The sequence below is a fragment of the Lactuca sativa genome, chromosome 2 (genome assembly GCF_002870075.4).
Source record: "Lactuca sativa cultivar Salinas chromosome 2, Lsat_Salinas_v11, whole genome shotgun sequence".
Classification (NCBI taxonomy): Eukaryota; Viridiplantae; Streptophyta; class Magnoliopsida; order Asterales; family Asteraceae; genus Lactuca; species Lactuca sativa.
This window is the reverse complement of record NC_056624.2, coordinates 17837625-17854477: the sequence shown is the minus strand read 5'-3', so window position 1 is coordinate 17854477 and position 16853 is coordinate 17837625. Positions and strand designations below refer to the sequence as shown.

Below are 16853 nucleotides of genomic sequence, written 5' to 3'. Positions count from 1 at the left end.
AAATTGAAAATATCTCATCATCAAGATGTTATAATTCTCCCCCACTTGAACTTGACTTCGTCTTCTAAGTCTCACGTTGTAAATAACTCAGGATAAGGCTCCCGCATCTCCGTCCCTTGCTCTCAAGTCCACTTAGAGCCTTTCTGATGTCGCCAATGAACCTTTAATAAAGGTATCTTCTTGTTACATAAGACCTTCATCTTTCTCTCCACCTCCGCTACTAGCCTCTCAATATAATTCGGGTGCTCGTAGAACTGAATATTATCCAAAGGGACCACCGCCTCGTCTCCCAACATGCATTTTTGCAACTACGAAACATGGAAAGTGTTGTTGATCTGGCTGAGCTCACTTAAAAAATCCAAACGGTAGGTCACCTGGCCTACCCTGACGATCACACGGAACGGTCCAATATACCGGGGACCCAACTTGTCCATTTCTTCAAGCGTATCAATCCCTTCAAGGGTGAGACCCTTAGTAGCACTATATTGCCGACCTAGAACTCCAACTCTAATCGACGCCTGTCAGCATACCTCTTCTACCGACTATGAGTTGTTTGCATCTTTGTCTGATCTATTGGATGAGCTCTGTAATCTCGAGGAATTCCTCATTCCTCCCCATGACTCTATGACCATCCTCTGCCAACAAACTAGGGTACGACATCTCCGACTATATAGAAGCTTGAAGGGTGATGCACCAATGTTGGAGTGATAATTATTGTTGTAGGAAAACTTTGGAAGAGGTAGAAATCCCACCAAAATCAATCACACAATCCCGCAATATATCCTCAAGTGTATGGATGGTTTGCTCACTCTAGCCGTCGGTCAGTGGATGATAAGCAGTGTTGAAATGTAGCCACGTACCTTGTTCCTCATGGAACTTTTGCCAAAATCAGGAAATGAACTTAACATCTTGATCTGGTATAATGGAGACTGGAACCCCGTGACGAGCAACAATCTCCCAAACATACACATTGGTCAATTTCTCGGTCGAGGAGCTCTCTCAGATAGCCAAAAAGTGGGCACTCTTGGTCAATCGATCCATGATGATCCAGATAGCATCAAAACCCTTTGCAATCCTTGATATCATTGTGATAAAATCCATGGTGATATATTCCCATTTCCACATGGGAACTTCCAAATATTGTAGCTTGCCATGCAGCCTCAGGCGTTTAGTCTTGACCATCCTACAGGTCAAGCTCCTCTCAACGTACCAAGCTATGTCCCGCTTCATACACGACCACCAGTAACTTATTCTCAAATCCCAATACATCTAGGTGGTGCCCGGGTGTATCAAAAAGCGAGACTTATGTGCCTCCTCCTAAACCATATGCCATTTTAGAAACCGAAACCCAAACCCGACCACACTGAGTCAAAAATCCCGACTATCGGTGACAAATCTGTCGATATCTCCCTTGATCCTCTCCTATTTCCAGTTCTACTTCTTGACTCCTTCTACTTGTGCCCCTCTGATCAAATTCAAAAGGGGAGAATCAATAGATATCCAAATACACATACCCCCAGTCAAAGATCCATCCGACTTATGGCTCAAAGCATTTGCGACCACGTTCACTTTACCCGAATGGTAAAGGATCTCGCAATCATAATCCTTGACCATGTCAAGCCACATGTCAAGCCACCTGTGCAGTGTCATGTTCAGATTTGGTTGGTCCATAAGATATCGAAAACTCTTTTGATCTATGTAGATAGTACATTGGACCCATACAAGCAGTACCACAAAATATTGAGGGCAAACAATACTGCTCCCAACTCCATATCATGGTTAGGATATCGTGCCTCATGTAGCTCAGCTGCCAAAAAGCATATGCAACCACTCGACCTCTTTCTATAAGAACTGCCCCCAAATTAGTGATAATTACATCACAAAATACAACGAAATACTTGACACCCTCTGAAAGGGTCAACATCGGGGCCTCACATAATTCGGTTTCCAAAACTATAAAATGGGCAAAAAAAATCATTATAAAGTTTGAATAAAAAAGTTGTTCCCACAAATGATCATGTTGCATGAACGTGAAAGAATAAAATATAGCTATATTAGGATTAAAGAAAATACAACCTTTAAAGACTTTTAATTCCTCTTGGGTGGTTGGAATTTAATGGAGATGGAAAAAAGCCAAAGAGATATCCTCGAGAAGTATCCACAAACAATTACCAAGTTGACTTGAATACTAGTCTTCTTGCATAGTAAGCTCTTTAGCCTTTAAGAATGAAAGTCAATATGTTGTATTAATGGAGAAGTTAGTATCAGATGATTTCAAAATGTTCTTAACACATTAAAAGAGAAAGAATATAATGGGATGGTATGGATGATTCTAGTATTGGAAAATTAAGAGGAAATGAAAGCCTTTATCATTTCATCATTTACACATGTTTCTTAAAATGTTTAGACATACCATACCTTTATCCTTAATGATGGTAATTTGACATGCTTCTAAAGTATGACTCAATCATTATACTAGTCATCAACGAAAGAATAGAAGATGTATAAAATGCTTGCAACTTTTATATCTTAGAAAACTCATGTATATTTATATAAAAGACAAAATCCTTTTACTCCATAAAGATATACTTGACATTATATACCATATATTATTATATATTTTGATACATAACATTGAAAATTATTTTTTCTCATCTAATGAATAATTTCCAATTAATTTCATGTGTTATAAATATTTATCAAGAATCAAATTCATAAAATATTCAATTTGTGTCTAATTATTATTGGTGTGACCCTTAACGATCATATGTTATTAGAAAGTTTCATTCTAAACTGATGCTTGAGCATATAGATACATCACTCTCCTAAATGCACAAGAATCTTTATAGATTGATAAAAAAACATTAGTGAACATCTAGCAACATTTCACTTCCCCCAATAACACATGAAGAGGTTCCATTCAAAATTATCAAAGCGCCAATTGATGTAGATGGCAAGTTATAAGTTATCACTTTGTCATAGACATAGTGTTAAATATGATATATATATGCATCACAATCAATCCCATTTAGTGTTTAACTTTTTGTAAGGCATGCTATATGTCTAACTCTCGAAATAATAGGAACAATTCTCTTCGTCACTACATTTTCCTCTTGTGTAGTTTATATTATACCTAATAATGGCCTTTATAACTGTCTAGTCAAAGAACAATGTTTAAGTATATCAAAGTATAACATTGCCTATAATCATGTCGCAAATATGTATCTCAAGTCTAAGGATACAAAGATAATACCTTTATCAAGAACTGCTCCTCATATCGATCCATGAAGTGATGTTGAAAATGGATCATGTCCAATACTTGATCTCTAACAAGTACCTATTCACTTGGGTGCAACACTTTCCCTAATTTCATCTTTGAAAGTCAATCAATCCAATTCATATTACACTTACCTCGATGGTCCCATAACTATAGCTGAGTATAGAACTTTTAGAATAACTAAATTAGTCATGCATTAAATATGTTAATATAAATCACAACAATTAGTAATGAAAATATCATATCCCAATTAATATTACACTTACCTCGTGGATCATTTTCCTTGACGATGCTCATAGATGATTCTAATGTAACATGCTCAAGGATGATGCTCATGGATAATGCTCACTCATTATATCTCAATGATGAAGCTTCCAAAAGCGGTTTCATGACCTATTATGATTAGTTGACACCTCTCATAGGCATATGGTTACGGGCTTGACCCATTACGGTTTTAGGACTGATCCCTAGTCTATAAATAGGGATGCATGCTAGTAACATTTGTTTTAGGCAAATCTCTATTGAATTGTACATGTAACGTTTGATTGAGAACTCATAAATAAAGTATACTCCCCTCATGTCCATCAACGTAGGTCACCTGGACTGAACCATGTAAATAATGTGTCTTGTGTGCTCATGGTCTTGTGTGTTATCCGCATTACTTCCTAACAAGGGTCATCAGTCATTGGCAAGCGGCATCAGATCTTTTCTGATTCTTGAAAAGTGTTGTCTAATTTCCATAACTAGTAGTATCAAAGTTGTGGTGTAGTTTTGTTGATTGAAGATGACAGCTCACAAATTATATTTGGATAATTTCAATGGTTCGAATGATTTCACTTTGTAGAAGTCAAAGATGAAGCCTCTTCTAGTTCAACATGGATGTACGACAACATTAATAGGAGAAGCAAAATGCTAAAAGGCATGGCGGATAACAAAAAGGTGGATATTCTGTAAAAAGTGCATAGCGCTATTCTATTCAGTTTAACAGATGAACTACTAAGAGAGGTTGTGGATCAAACGAGCACATGTGGGATTTGAGAGAAATTGTTAGACAACTATCAGAACAATTCTCTAATGAAAAGGATGTACTAGAATCAACGTTTATATACTCTTAGGTTGTCTAAATGTACCGAAGTGAAGGATCATATGGATGACTTCAATAGGATCATCTATGATTTACAAGACGTGAGTGTTTATATTGAAGATAAAGATCAAGAACTTATCCTCTTATGTTCACTATCAGATTCTTATGAGAATTTATTTGATATCATGTTCACTATGAATGATGTAAAGAATTTTTTGATGACGAAGGAACTAAAAAGAAAAATTTCGGGTGGTGAAGAAGTTTCCAGTTCTGGTTTGTTTGTAGGCACGTGAAGAACATCAGATAGAGCTGGAGGTAACAAAAGGAAGTGAAGTTATGAATCAAAAGCAAACAATATATGTTATAATTTCAAGGAAAAGGGGAACTTTAGAAGATATTGTCTATTTCTAAAGAAAATGAATCATGGAGTTGAATCAGCAACAACAACGTTGTTTTGTTTTAAGGAAATTATGATAATGGGGATGATGGTAAAGTTTTGATTGTATATACAACTATTTTTTTTGATTCTTGGATCTTGTACCCAGTAATGTGATATTATATGACTTATAATCGCGACTAGTTCGACTCCTTTAAAGAGTGGAATAGAATAGTCAAAATGGGTGATGACGGAATGCATATTACCAAGAGAAATGGCATAGTGTAGATCAAGATACACGATGGTATGGTCAGGAAATGGGATTGTTGGTTTTTCCTGAATCTTCAAAAGAACCTGACCTCTCTTGGCACTTTGTTGAAGGATAGACTGGAATATTTTGGAAAGTGTGACTAGGTAAAAGTATCCAAGGGTTATCTTGTAATTATAAAGGGAAAATGAATCGTAGAATTTATTTCCTGGAAGGTTTCACAGTGAGAGGAACGATGATTGTATCACAATCCTCGGATTAGTGTGATGATAAAACCAACTTTTCACATCATAGGATGGGACACAAGAGTGGGGATGGTATTATAACGAGTAAACATGGGTTGTTTGGTGGAGATGTAACTAGACAGGTTAAGCCCAGTAAAGCATGTGTTTAAGAGATGTGACAAAGGTTGAAGTTCAATGTGGTTCATTATCCAAGCATGAAGATCCTCAAGTATGTTCACTCGGATTTATGGGGTCCCTCTCCAATAAAGTTTAATGGTAGATGTTAATACTCTGTGAACATTATCGATAACTACTCAGCAAAGGTTTGGGTGTACATTCTGAAGATAAAAGATGAAGATGAAGTGTTTGGGCATTTCAAGGAATGGAAGACTATGGACGAAAAACATACTAGGAACAAAGTCAGGCCACTCAAAACAGAAAATGGGATAGATTTCTGCAAGTATTCATTTAATAACTTCTACAAAACAGAAGATATATAAGGCGTCACACTGTATGACAAACAACACAAAAAATGGAGTGGCAGATCGGATGAACCAAACATTGATACAACATGCTCAATGCATGCAATTATCTGTTGATTTATCATAGCAATTCTAGGTGGACGCAATTAACACTCTTGTTATATGGTTAATAGATCTCCATCAACTATAACTGATTGTAAGACACCTCAATAGGTGTGGTCTAGGATAACCCTATGATTATTCTAGTTTATGAATGTTTAGATGCCCTACTTATTCTCGTGAGAATGATAGTAAAATGGAGGTGAGCGCAATGAAGTGTATATTTCTAGGATACGTGTCTGCAAGGAAAGGACATCATCTGTGGTGTACAGAAAAAGGAAAGACTCCAAAATGCATTATTATTAGATATGTGACCATTGAATCTACTATATGTAACCAATGATGATATAGTACAAGTGTTATTAAAGGGAAACAACAAGGTGGCATAGCATAGTAAACATGTGAGGAATTCCTTGAACAACCCAGGGAAGAAGTGGCTAGGGATGTTGATGCTAGAATAGATAACTTAAAGAAGCATCTAAAAAAATGAGTTTTTGATTAATGATTTAGGAGCCCAAAAAAAGATAGTATGGATGGAGATTTGGAGGAACATAAGAGTAGGATGGTTATACACTTATCACCACATTGAGAAAATCTTCGGTCGTTCTATTGTGACCAGTCCAAACTTATTGATACTTCTTTGGATATTCGATGAAAATAGTGGAAATATATTGGGAAGTTATCAACTAGATCTTGCGACACTTTAAGGGAATGCATGATGTTTTTAGGGTGTATAGTGCTAATCCATGACATACGGACTTGGATGGATCAATAGAATCAGACCATGAAGGTGATCTAGTGATAAGTAGATCACTGGATTTTGATCTCGTTTAAAGTCTTATTTTGAAGGTGGAGAAACCTATCATGTTTTATGATAAATTTTACATTCCAAAGTTTGGTACCAAGGAGAATCTAGAAGACATTTTGACAACGCTGTTTCTCAGAAAGACATTCAAGCCTTGCTTGGACTTGGCTGATTTTCAATGTAGTTAAGTCCCTTCGAGGTAGGAAGGTAGGAAGGGAAAGGAAGTTCTTAGTTCTAGGTGGATTTTAAACAATAATCAAGTCAAGGTGGAGATTGTTAAATGTGAATTAAGCATTTGGATCATTATATATGAACATTTGGGATCAATGGAGAACTTGGAAGCATGTGCAGGCATCAGGGATCATGTGTGAGTATCAAGGATCATAAGTGAGCATTAAGAGTCATACGTGAGCAAAAACGATCACATGTGAGCATCTAGTTTCATTGGACCACGTGGAGTTCAGTGACCCACTAAGTTGAACGTGGAGCATCTGATAAAAGAATAGAGCATGTGAGAAAGGAATGGAGCATCTAAGAAAAGAATAGAGCATCTAAAAAGGTAGTGCAGTACCGAAAAATGGAATCGACCATATAAGAAGGGAATTGAGAATCATTGATGTCCCATGATGCAAGTATGCGCCATTTTAGAGAGGGTACGCCATCCTTCTAGGAGGTAGATATGTCATCGAGAAATTGGATGCACCATTTGGATGATCGTTAGTGAAGTGTTTAACGAGTTGTCCTTATCGGTTTTCATGGTTCGAGATGCCCAACTGACATTTATAACCAATAGAGAAAGACCTTCTTCTTTTTCTCCATAGCCCCAAAATCTCTCTTCATGGGCTTTGTGACGACGCATAACTTCTTTATTTTCATGTTTTCCAAGTCTCAAATTTTCTCGATTGATGTTACAACTTACATAAATCCTATGTGGACATCCTGAAGAAAATTCTTCAATGTTTTAATCCCCTAAATAGTTTCACCTTCAGATCAAATATTTTCATAATAGTATTCAAAAGTATGTCAAAATATTCTACTAATTCACTATCCTTCATTGGTATCACCTTAAAGTTTTGTACTTTAGCATCGCTTACCTAATCAACTCCCATATGTATCATCTTAAGTGTTTCCCATGCTTCTTCATCCATGTCCTTCTCAACTAACATTAAAAGTATGTGCTCCTCAATCGCTTGGTAATGGACATGAGAGCAATCTGATATTTCTATTATGCTATTCTTTTAGTTTTAACAGTATCCCACTCTCCTTGTGTTTGGAAGATCAACTACATTTTAATAACCCATGTTGATTAGTTTAACTTCATGAATATTGGATAGTGTAACATAACACTATTGTTCTTCTTGTTTCTTTGATCACCTTTCACCATTATATGTGACCATATACGCTTATATTTTGGCAAACACTAACCTCTCCCTAATAAAATTTGATAGGAACCGATCAAAATAAATAAGTATATGTTATTCATGATTTAATCCTGAAAGTAATATGCAAAACTTACTTTTGATATGGTTAGTGGAGGAAATAAGGTTTGTAACAAAAGCATCAGTTTTACTCTAAAATTGAAAAGAAAAGGTTAGACATATCTTTCCGCTAAATATGGGAAATATATTGGAATTTATCTTCTAGTTGCTTCTTTGCTTACCTGTTATCTTCCTATTGTTTAGGAGTTTCCTTTTTATCTGATTTTTCATATATATATATATATATATATATATATATATATATATATATATATATATATATATATATATATATAGCCTTTTGTATTTCGAATATTGAGTAAGAATAAAAAGAATATTTTCATCCCACGTTAATTTTTTCATGGTATTAGAGTAGTTGTGATCCATACCCTAATCGACTCCTACCATAGCCACAACCATGGTCGACAACACTCCTAAACCTTCAAACAAAACAGATGAGCACCGGATCTAAACTCACCATTCTATATCCATGTCTCCGACTATCCCAAACAAATTCAAATCAATGTTACCCTCACCAACAACAACTACGCCGAATGGTCTCAAGAGATGATGGATTTTCTATTCGCCGATTTGTTGACAGATCCATTCAGAAACCTCAAAAGACCTTGAACGACTACAAGTCGTGGATGTGGTGTAATGCCAAGGTTAAAGGCCGACTCACGACAACAATGTAGAAAGATATTTAGTGTAAACTATGCTAGCATTGCCTCTGAGATATGCTCGGATCTCCTTGAGAGATTTGGAAAGGAGAGCGCACCTCGAGCCTATGAGTTAAAGCAAACCCTCACTGCAACACATCAAAATTGATCTTCCATCTGTAGGTATTACACCAAGCTCAAGGGAATCTGGGATGACATGCAATTGGCCCTACGTACCCTAGATGTTCATGCAATGGTTTCATATGCAACGTTGGGAAGAGTCTAAGCCAACTGAAAATTAATGAAAGGTTGTATGAGTTTCTCATGGGCCTTGATAGCGATTTCACTATTATCAGAATCTAAATCCTTGAAACTAATCTAATGCCTAGCTTTGGAAATGCTTACCACCTAGTTGTTGAAGAGGAAAGACAAACCTTTATCTTCTCCAAAAACAAGCCATCAATGGAGGTAAATGCCTTCAACACCAATACATCATTTATACAAGAAGGCAACAACAGTAAGAGACATGAAAAATCAAGCCAAAAGGATACCAAGCCCAATATTATTATCGAGCATTGGAGTTTCTATGTAAGAGATGGGCATTCACGAGAAGGTTGATTCAAAACGATAGGTTACTCGGAATGATGGCTAGGGAATAAAAAGTGACAAGAGACCAGTGCGAAGGATGCATGCATCAACTCAAATGCAAGCTCCATTACAGGTTTAACGACTAGTTAGTATGAGACTTTTCTACGACACATTGAAGAGAAAGTAAGTACGATCAAGGATGATACAAAACACACGACTAATATGATAGGTAAAATAGATAGCGATGATGATTATGACATCAATATCCTCGAAAATAAAGCCAAATATGACTTTAAAATCCACATCCTTATTCCTAACAGAGAGACTATACACATTGAAGGAAAAGGATACTACACCACCTTAAGTGGAACCAAACTAATAGGAGTTTTACATATACTGAAATTTACTTGCAATCTCTTGTTTGTAAGTCGATTAAGCAAAGACCATCAAACTGTTATAACCTTTTTTCCTATTTTTTGTGTCAAGCAGAAGCTCTACACAAGGAGATGGATTGGTGTAGGTGAATGCAGAAAGGGTCTATACCGGATGGGAGTGATTCGGAGAGAAATAAAAGCCATGATGACTATAGCTGATACTTGGCATAAAAAACTTGGTCATGCTTCCAAGGCCAAACATACTAGGCTTCCTTTTCCAAGTAGTAAAATTTAAGTTTGAAATTGCTTAGAATTTGTTACATCACGATATATGGGGAAAATATCATTTTCCATCCATTTTTGGAGTTAGCTACTTTCTTACCATTATTGATGACTTTAGTACAACTGTTTGGGTTTATGCTAAAATTCAAACATGAAGCCAGTAAATATTTGGTGAACTTCCATAAAATAATCAAGAATCCATATGGTAAGTGTGTTAAACAAATTAGGTGTGACAATGGTGGTGAGATCACTTCGAATGACATGTTAAAGTTCACTAATGAACAAGGAATCCTCCTTGAGACCTCATATCCTCACACCCCACACCAAAATGGGTTGGTGGAACGAAAACATAGGCACCTCCTTGAAACAGCTCGTGCCTTAAGGTTTGAGAAAATCTTCCAAAAAGATTTTGGGGTGAATGTTTGATGACATTTGCTTACACCATCAACTGCTTATCTTCCAAAGTGGTTGACAACAAATCCCCATATGAAATTCTTTTTGAGCAGAAACTAGATTACGACATGATGAAGATTTTTTTATGTCATGTCTATTACCAGAATATGCAGACAAAGGGAGACAAATTTGAGATGAGAGGAAGGACTAGAATTTTTTTGGGTTACCTAACGGGAACAAAAGGCTACAAGATTTATGACATTGAGAACAAAATAATGGTTGTTTCTAGATATGTTTGCTTTTTCGAGGATATCATTCCTTTTAAAAGGATGAACGATGATCCTAATTGAGAGAATCCTCTTGATTTTCTTAATACTGCAACCCATTACAATGGCTCAAAAGAAGATAGAATCAACATTGATTCTACTAAGATCCAACACGATCAAAATGATGGGCTAGATCTTACTAGTCTGGATAATCTAAAGGGAAAAAATCATGGACAAGATGTCAAAAATTGCCCAACTCAACAAAATATAGGTGAATTTGCCTTTGATTAACCTCAACCAAAATGAAATAGAACTCAACTAGCTCATTTTCAAGACTTCATTGTCATTCTCCCTCCCACGGTAGACTCTTTGGATACCACACCAAATCAATCCTCCTCAACGGTACACTCCTTAACAAACTTCTTATAAAAATAAAACTCTCACAAGGCTTTCTTAGAGGCTATCAACTCCAAAGACGAGCCAAAAAAAATTTCATTAGGCCATAAAGGATAAACGATGGAAGGAAGCTATGAAAAGAGAAATTTGTGCTCTTGAAGAAAATGGCGTCTGGACGCTCGAAAACCTACCAGAAGGCAAGTGTGCCATTGACTCAAAACGGGTTTATAAGGTGAAGTACAAACATAACGGTGATGTAGAATGGTATACAACTTGCCTTGTAGCAAAGGGTTTCACTCAGATAAAAGGAGTCGACCATCATGACACTTTTACTCTAGTTTCCAAGTTAGTTACAATTCAAACTCTTCTTGCTGAAGCAGTCAAGAGAGATTGGAGCATTCAACAATTGGATATTAACAATACATTCTTGTACCGAGATCTTAATGAAGAATTATATATGAAACTTCGACAACTTTTTGCAAAGGAAGGAGAAACTAAAGTTTGCAGATTGAGGAATTCATTGTACGGTTTGAAGTAGGCTTCAAACAATTGGTATCAAGAGTTCACCAATGCTATCCTTGAACTTGGTTTTAATCAATCTAAGGCTGACCATTCGCTCTTTATTCACTGTAAACGTGAAGGCTTTGTTGTTGCACTTATTTACGTTGATGATGTCATCATTTTAGGCGACAACACACAAAAAATGTAAGACACAAAAAAAGAACTTGATACACGTTTTAGCATCAAAGATCTCGATGAGCTAAAATACTTTCTTAGAATTGAGGTTGCTTGTACTTCTGAAGGCCTGGTTTTGAGTCAAAGAAAATATATTTTAGACCTTCCAGCTAATTCTGGATTACAAGTATACAGTCTAAGTTCTTTTCCTATTAAACAAAACTTGAAGTTAACCAAAGTTGAAGCTGAACCTCAGGTGGATGCTAGCCAAAATTGCCGAATGGTTGGTCGATTACTTTATTAGGAAGCCACCAGGCCTGACATTGCTTACACCGTAAACAACTTGAGCCAATTTTTTGTTGACCCAGACAATCTCATCTAAATGTTGCATATAGTGTTTTGTGTTATCTAATAAATACTTTGGGGCAAGGGATCATTTTTCCTTGAGAAGGTGGATGCGTTCTTATAGCTTATTATGATTCGGATTGGTTAGGATGCCTTTTCACCGGGAAATCTAGAAACGGTTACTTGCTATTGCTGGGAAATGCTCCAATATCTTGGAAAACGAAGAACCAATCATCTCAGCTATATCTCGGTCTTCAGCGGAGGCGAAGTACAGATCCATTGTCTCTACTGTTAGTGGAGTTCTATGGGAACGTTGGCTTCTAAAAATAGTTAGATGTGAATGTGACTGGTCCAAGTTTATTATTTTGTGATAATCAAGTTGAACTCCATATTGTCACTATTCTGATTTTTCATGGACGAACAAAACATGTAGAAATGGACTGTTATATTGTTTGAGAACGGGTAGACTCTCATGAGATACAACCCCGTCACATTTATTCTGAGATGCAGATTGCAGATCTTCTCACCAAAGGGTTTGGAACTTAACGGCTACAATTCCTTCTTGGCAAGTTGCGCGTTAAGAACCTACACGTTCCAACTTGGGGTGAGTATTGGAATTTATCTTCTAGTTGCTTCTTTGATTAGTTGTTATCTTCCTATTGTTTAAGAGTTTCCATCTTATCTGATGTTTGCTATATATATAGCCTTTTGTATTTCGAATATTGAGTAAAAATTAAAAAAAAATCTTTTCTTCCCATGTTAATTTTATCAAAATAAACTACTTAAACACACTAAATACAGCTAATATATTGGTACCAAAGGATCAAAAGCTATCCAACCACATTTTAACCCATATCTTTAACGAAAGGAGAGGTAATGGGTATCAAATTGGGGATACAACCTAACTAGATGAAAACACGAGGTAATCCACATTCTATTTTTAAATACTTATTATTTACTAAGGGTGAAACTACACAGACTATTAATAACATTACAAAAAAGTATATTTTGGACACTTCAAAGAAAGGAAACTATTTGTATTTACCATGCAACCATGGAACCAGTATATTTATGATTTATGGTAATATTTTTTCTGTATACTTATTGGTTTAAAGGAGTTGCATAAACTCGGAGCACGAAGGGTTGTTGTTTTTAGTTTGCCTGCAATTGGGTGTATGCCAACTTCCAGGACATTAAGTGGAGGGAAATATAGATCATGTGCATCAATTTACAACAAAGCTGCTAAATTCTTCAACAAAAAGCTATCTTCTGAGCTTTATTCTCTTAGATTTAGAAATCCTCCGGTGAAAGTTGTGTTTGCAGATATTTACACCCCAATGCTTGAGATCATTAAGAATCCTCAATCCTATGGTAATCTACCTTCTGATGTGGTTGACTTCTTTTATGTAGTTTGTTCTTATTTTAACTTTAATTTCACAACAATATTATTTATAAATAACATAGTCTAAATATGTATGTTTGTTTATGTGACTTATTTTAGGGTTTGAGATTGTCGACAGAGGTTGTTGTGGCACGGGAGAAGTGGAGGTTAGTTGGATGTGTAATGCACTTAGTCGGACATGCTCCAACATATCTAATTATTTCTTCTGGGATAGTTTTCACCCCACTGAAAAAGCATACAAGATCATTGTTGATAACCTACTCCAAATATATGTTAATGATGTACTTAGCCTTTGACGATCATCTTACCACGTTATCATTTGACCATGGAAATACTGGGTCATACGATTTTACTATTTTTTGTTTGTTGAGATAGTACTCTATTTTCAAACATACTTAATTTTTGGGAGTGGCTATATGAATGGTTTGTTTATATTGGTAATTTGGGTACAATTTTGATTTTATGCATCCTATTTTAGTAGTCACGGCAACACATGATGAAAGCGTCTATAATAAACATTAGGAAACACTAATTCATGAAAAAAATTACTAGCATCATGTTGTGTCAGATATGTGATTATAGAATATAATATGAAAGAAACAACCATGAGAGCTGAAAATTCAACTATTTTTATATTTTAGATTGAATAATGTAATGATTCATCTTTGGAATCCAATTTAAAAAAACTTATTAATTGAAAGTTGATGGAAGCTGAAGCTTCTGATTTTTTATTGCTCTTGAGAAATTGTAAATTACAAAAGGCACAAAAATAATATAAAAAATATAGTAGATACATAGAGAAATACATAAATAATTACTAATTATGGGAATATATAATAGAAACCTGAGAAATCCAGAATTATCAAAATCCACTCTAACACCACCGCCCCCTCTCCCCGCACCGACAAAAAAGGGAAAAAAAACTTAGGTGTTGTTTGTTTTTTCTGAGGCAAAATGTCTGCAGTCTGCGGACAATTTATGTAGACCTCTGCAGTAGAAGAGGTGGACCAAACGTCTGCAGTCTGAAAAAAGAAGACTGTTTGTTTTTGTAAGATCTGCGGGCTACTAAAATAAACTGAAATCTAAATAAACTGATTTTTTAAAACTTTAAAGTGATTTTTTTTAATATTTTTATGACTTTGTTATAAATAATTAACGAATCTAGATCAACTTTTATGTATTATTGTATACAAAATAAAAATAAAAATAGTATGAATTAACGTATATATTTGATAAAAACCAACAACTTTTGTTGCAAAGTTATAATTATAATTAGTGATCAAAGAATTTGATATATAAATTGATAGAAATAAACTTCGATTTTTTCAATTAAATCCATTAAAAACGTATCATAAATATTTTCTCGAGAAATTGACGATACTGTATTAAATAATGTTTTACAAAATTTGGCAAAAAAAATATAAGAATATATTATGATTTTTTTTAATATTTATATAAACAACTTCAACGACTATTATTGTAATAAATATTTATTTATAAATTTGTCAAAAATATCATGTTTGTATCGTCGAACGTTTTTTTTTAAGTTTTGTAATTTTTTTTCAAATTGTTTATCATTAATAAAGTTGGAAAAAATATAAATTAAAAAAAAACATAAAAAAAATAAAGATATATATGTTTTTAATTTTAGGCTAGAAGATGTTTGAAGATGTTAGAAGGCTCTGGTCCACATCTGCGCCAAAAAGAGGGCGCGCAGACATTTTTAGGTCTGCAGCCTTCAGAAAAACAAACAGTCTGCGAAAGCTAATGTCTACGCATGGTCTGCGCGGCGCAGACAAAAGAGATCACGCAAATATGCAGACAAAAAACAAACACTACCTTAATCAAGGAGTGTATTGTTTAATTTGAGTTTTGGGGACAAGAAACGAAAATTACTCAAAAAGTGTGCATCCGTAAAGGTATATGTGGGTTAATCTAGTATTGAGATCACAAGAAGGTGTATACTTTTGCTAACAACATATTGATATACGAAGTGGCAATCGATCACACACACACACACACACATATATATATATATATATATATATATATATATATATATATATATGTTCAGGTTCATTTGAGACTATTCTAATTTTGTGAGATCGTGAGACCAAATCTAAAAATAATTTTAAAATGCAAAATAAATGGAAAAATCTAAAAATTATTTTTTTAAATATTATTTTCGGAACTTGAATTAACTAAAAAAATAAAAAAAAATCTCGTTTTTTTTTTTGAAAAATATGTGAAATATTGTAATAGAATATTATACTGTACATATTATAAAAAATAATTTTAAAATGCAAAATAAATGGAAAAATCCAAAAATTCTTTTTTTAAATATTATTTTCGGAACTTGAATTAACTAAAAAAAATAAAAAAAAATAAAAAAAATAAAAAAAATGTGAATCGCGGTCTCACAAAATTAGGTCGTCTCACATGAACCTAACCCTATATATATATATATATATATATATATATATATATATATATATATATATATATATATATATGTTATGACATGTTCTCAGGCTGCCAGGTCTTCTGTGTTGGATCTGGATCGAAGATCTAGAGATGTTGTCGTCAGCGAGTTTCCGATGAGATACCTAAGTTGCAATCACATCAAATTCTTTAGAGTTTCCCAAGGGACTGTGCCCCAAGAGCAAGCTCTGATGATCAAGTTATATCTGTTGGTAGAGATGTGACAGTTCTCTCTAGCTAGAGAGAACCATCTTGGTGTATAGGGTGCAAGTTTAGCCATGGAGGCTCTAGGTTAGAGAAGGTGACTAGAAGCTTGTTAGAAGATTTTGGGTTTTAGGTCTTTGGAAGTTGCCTCCTCATGGAGGAGGAAGCATTCTATTTATATGGGACTATTAGGTCACGGGAGAGTCAGGCCTTGGGCCATTCCAACTCAGGCCCAGCTAGCAAGGAGCTGGAAAAGAGCACTGGGGTGCCAGGCGAGTGCCAAGTACAGGCGCCATACAAGGATGTAAGGAGAGCACCAAGCAAGGAAGGCGCACCAAGTATTGACATCTTGTCGATGCTAATGGACCATACGTTAACATGTCCCCCTAGTCCGATGTCATTGGTGAGCGGCCAATGGCATTGGGTTGTATACATTCAAAGAAATAATGCGTCTAAGAGATAAAAAGAACGATCGAACCTCGACCACGTGAGACGTGGTATTGCGTGATAAGGTAAACATGAACCTATGCAGCACTGGTTGGCCTAATACTCCTTTTTCACGAGAGTATGATCTGGTCGATGTGATACAGCATAGTTGTTATTGGCAACGTGATACAGGTCAGGGTTGTTAATGATGTTATGAAGAGCAAGGCTGGTATTAATGTTATGTAGAGACGGGAGGCTATATTACAATG

The 16853-nt window shown here is 35.2% G+C and overlaps 1 protein-coding gene across 1 annotated transcript in view; it reads left to right on the top strand.

The window, feature by feature from the left end:
- Positions 1–13769, top strand: part of LOC111905475 (GDSL esterase/lipase EXL3) — an 18634-nt gene extending 4865 nt beyond the window's left edge. Inside the window, exons 4-5 of the mRNA XM_023901183.2 lie at positions 13187–13442; positions 13573–13769. Coding sequence (XP_023756951.2) covers positions 13187–13442; positions 13573–13769 — 453 coding nt within the window. The remainder of the gene's footprint in view (positions 1–13186; positions 13443–13572) is intronic.
- Positions 13770–16853: the final 3084 nt, after the last annotated feature.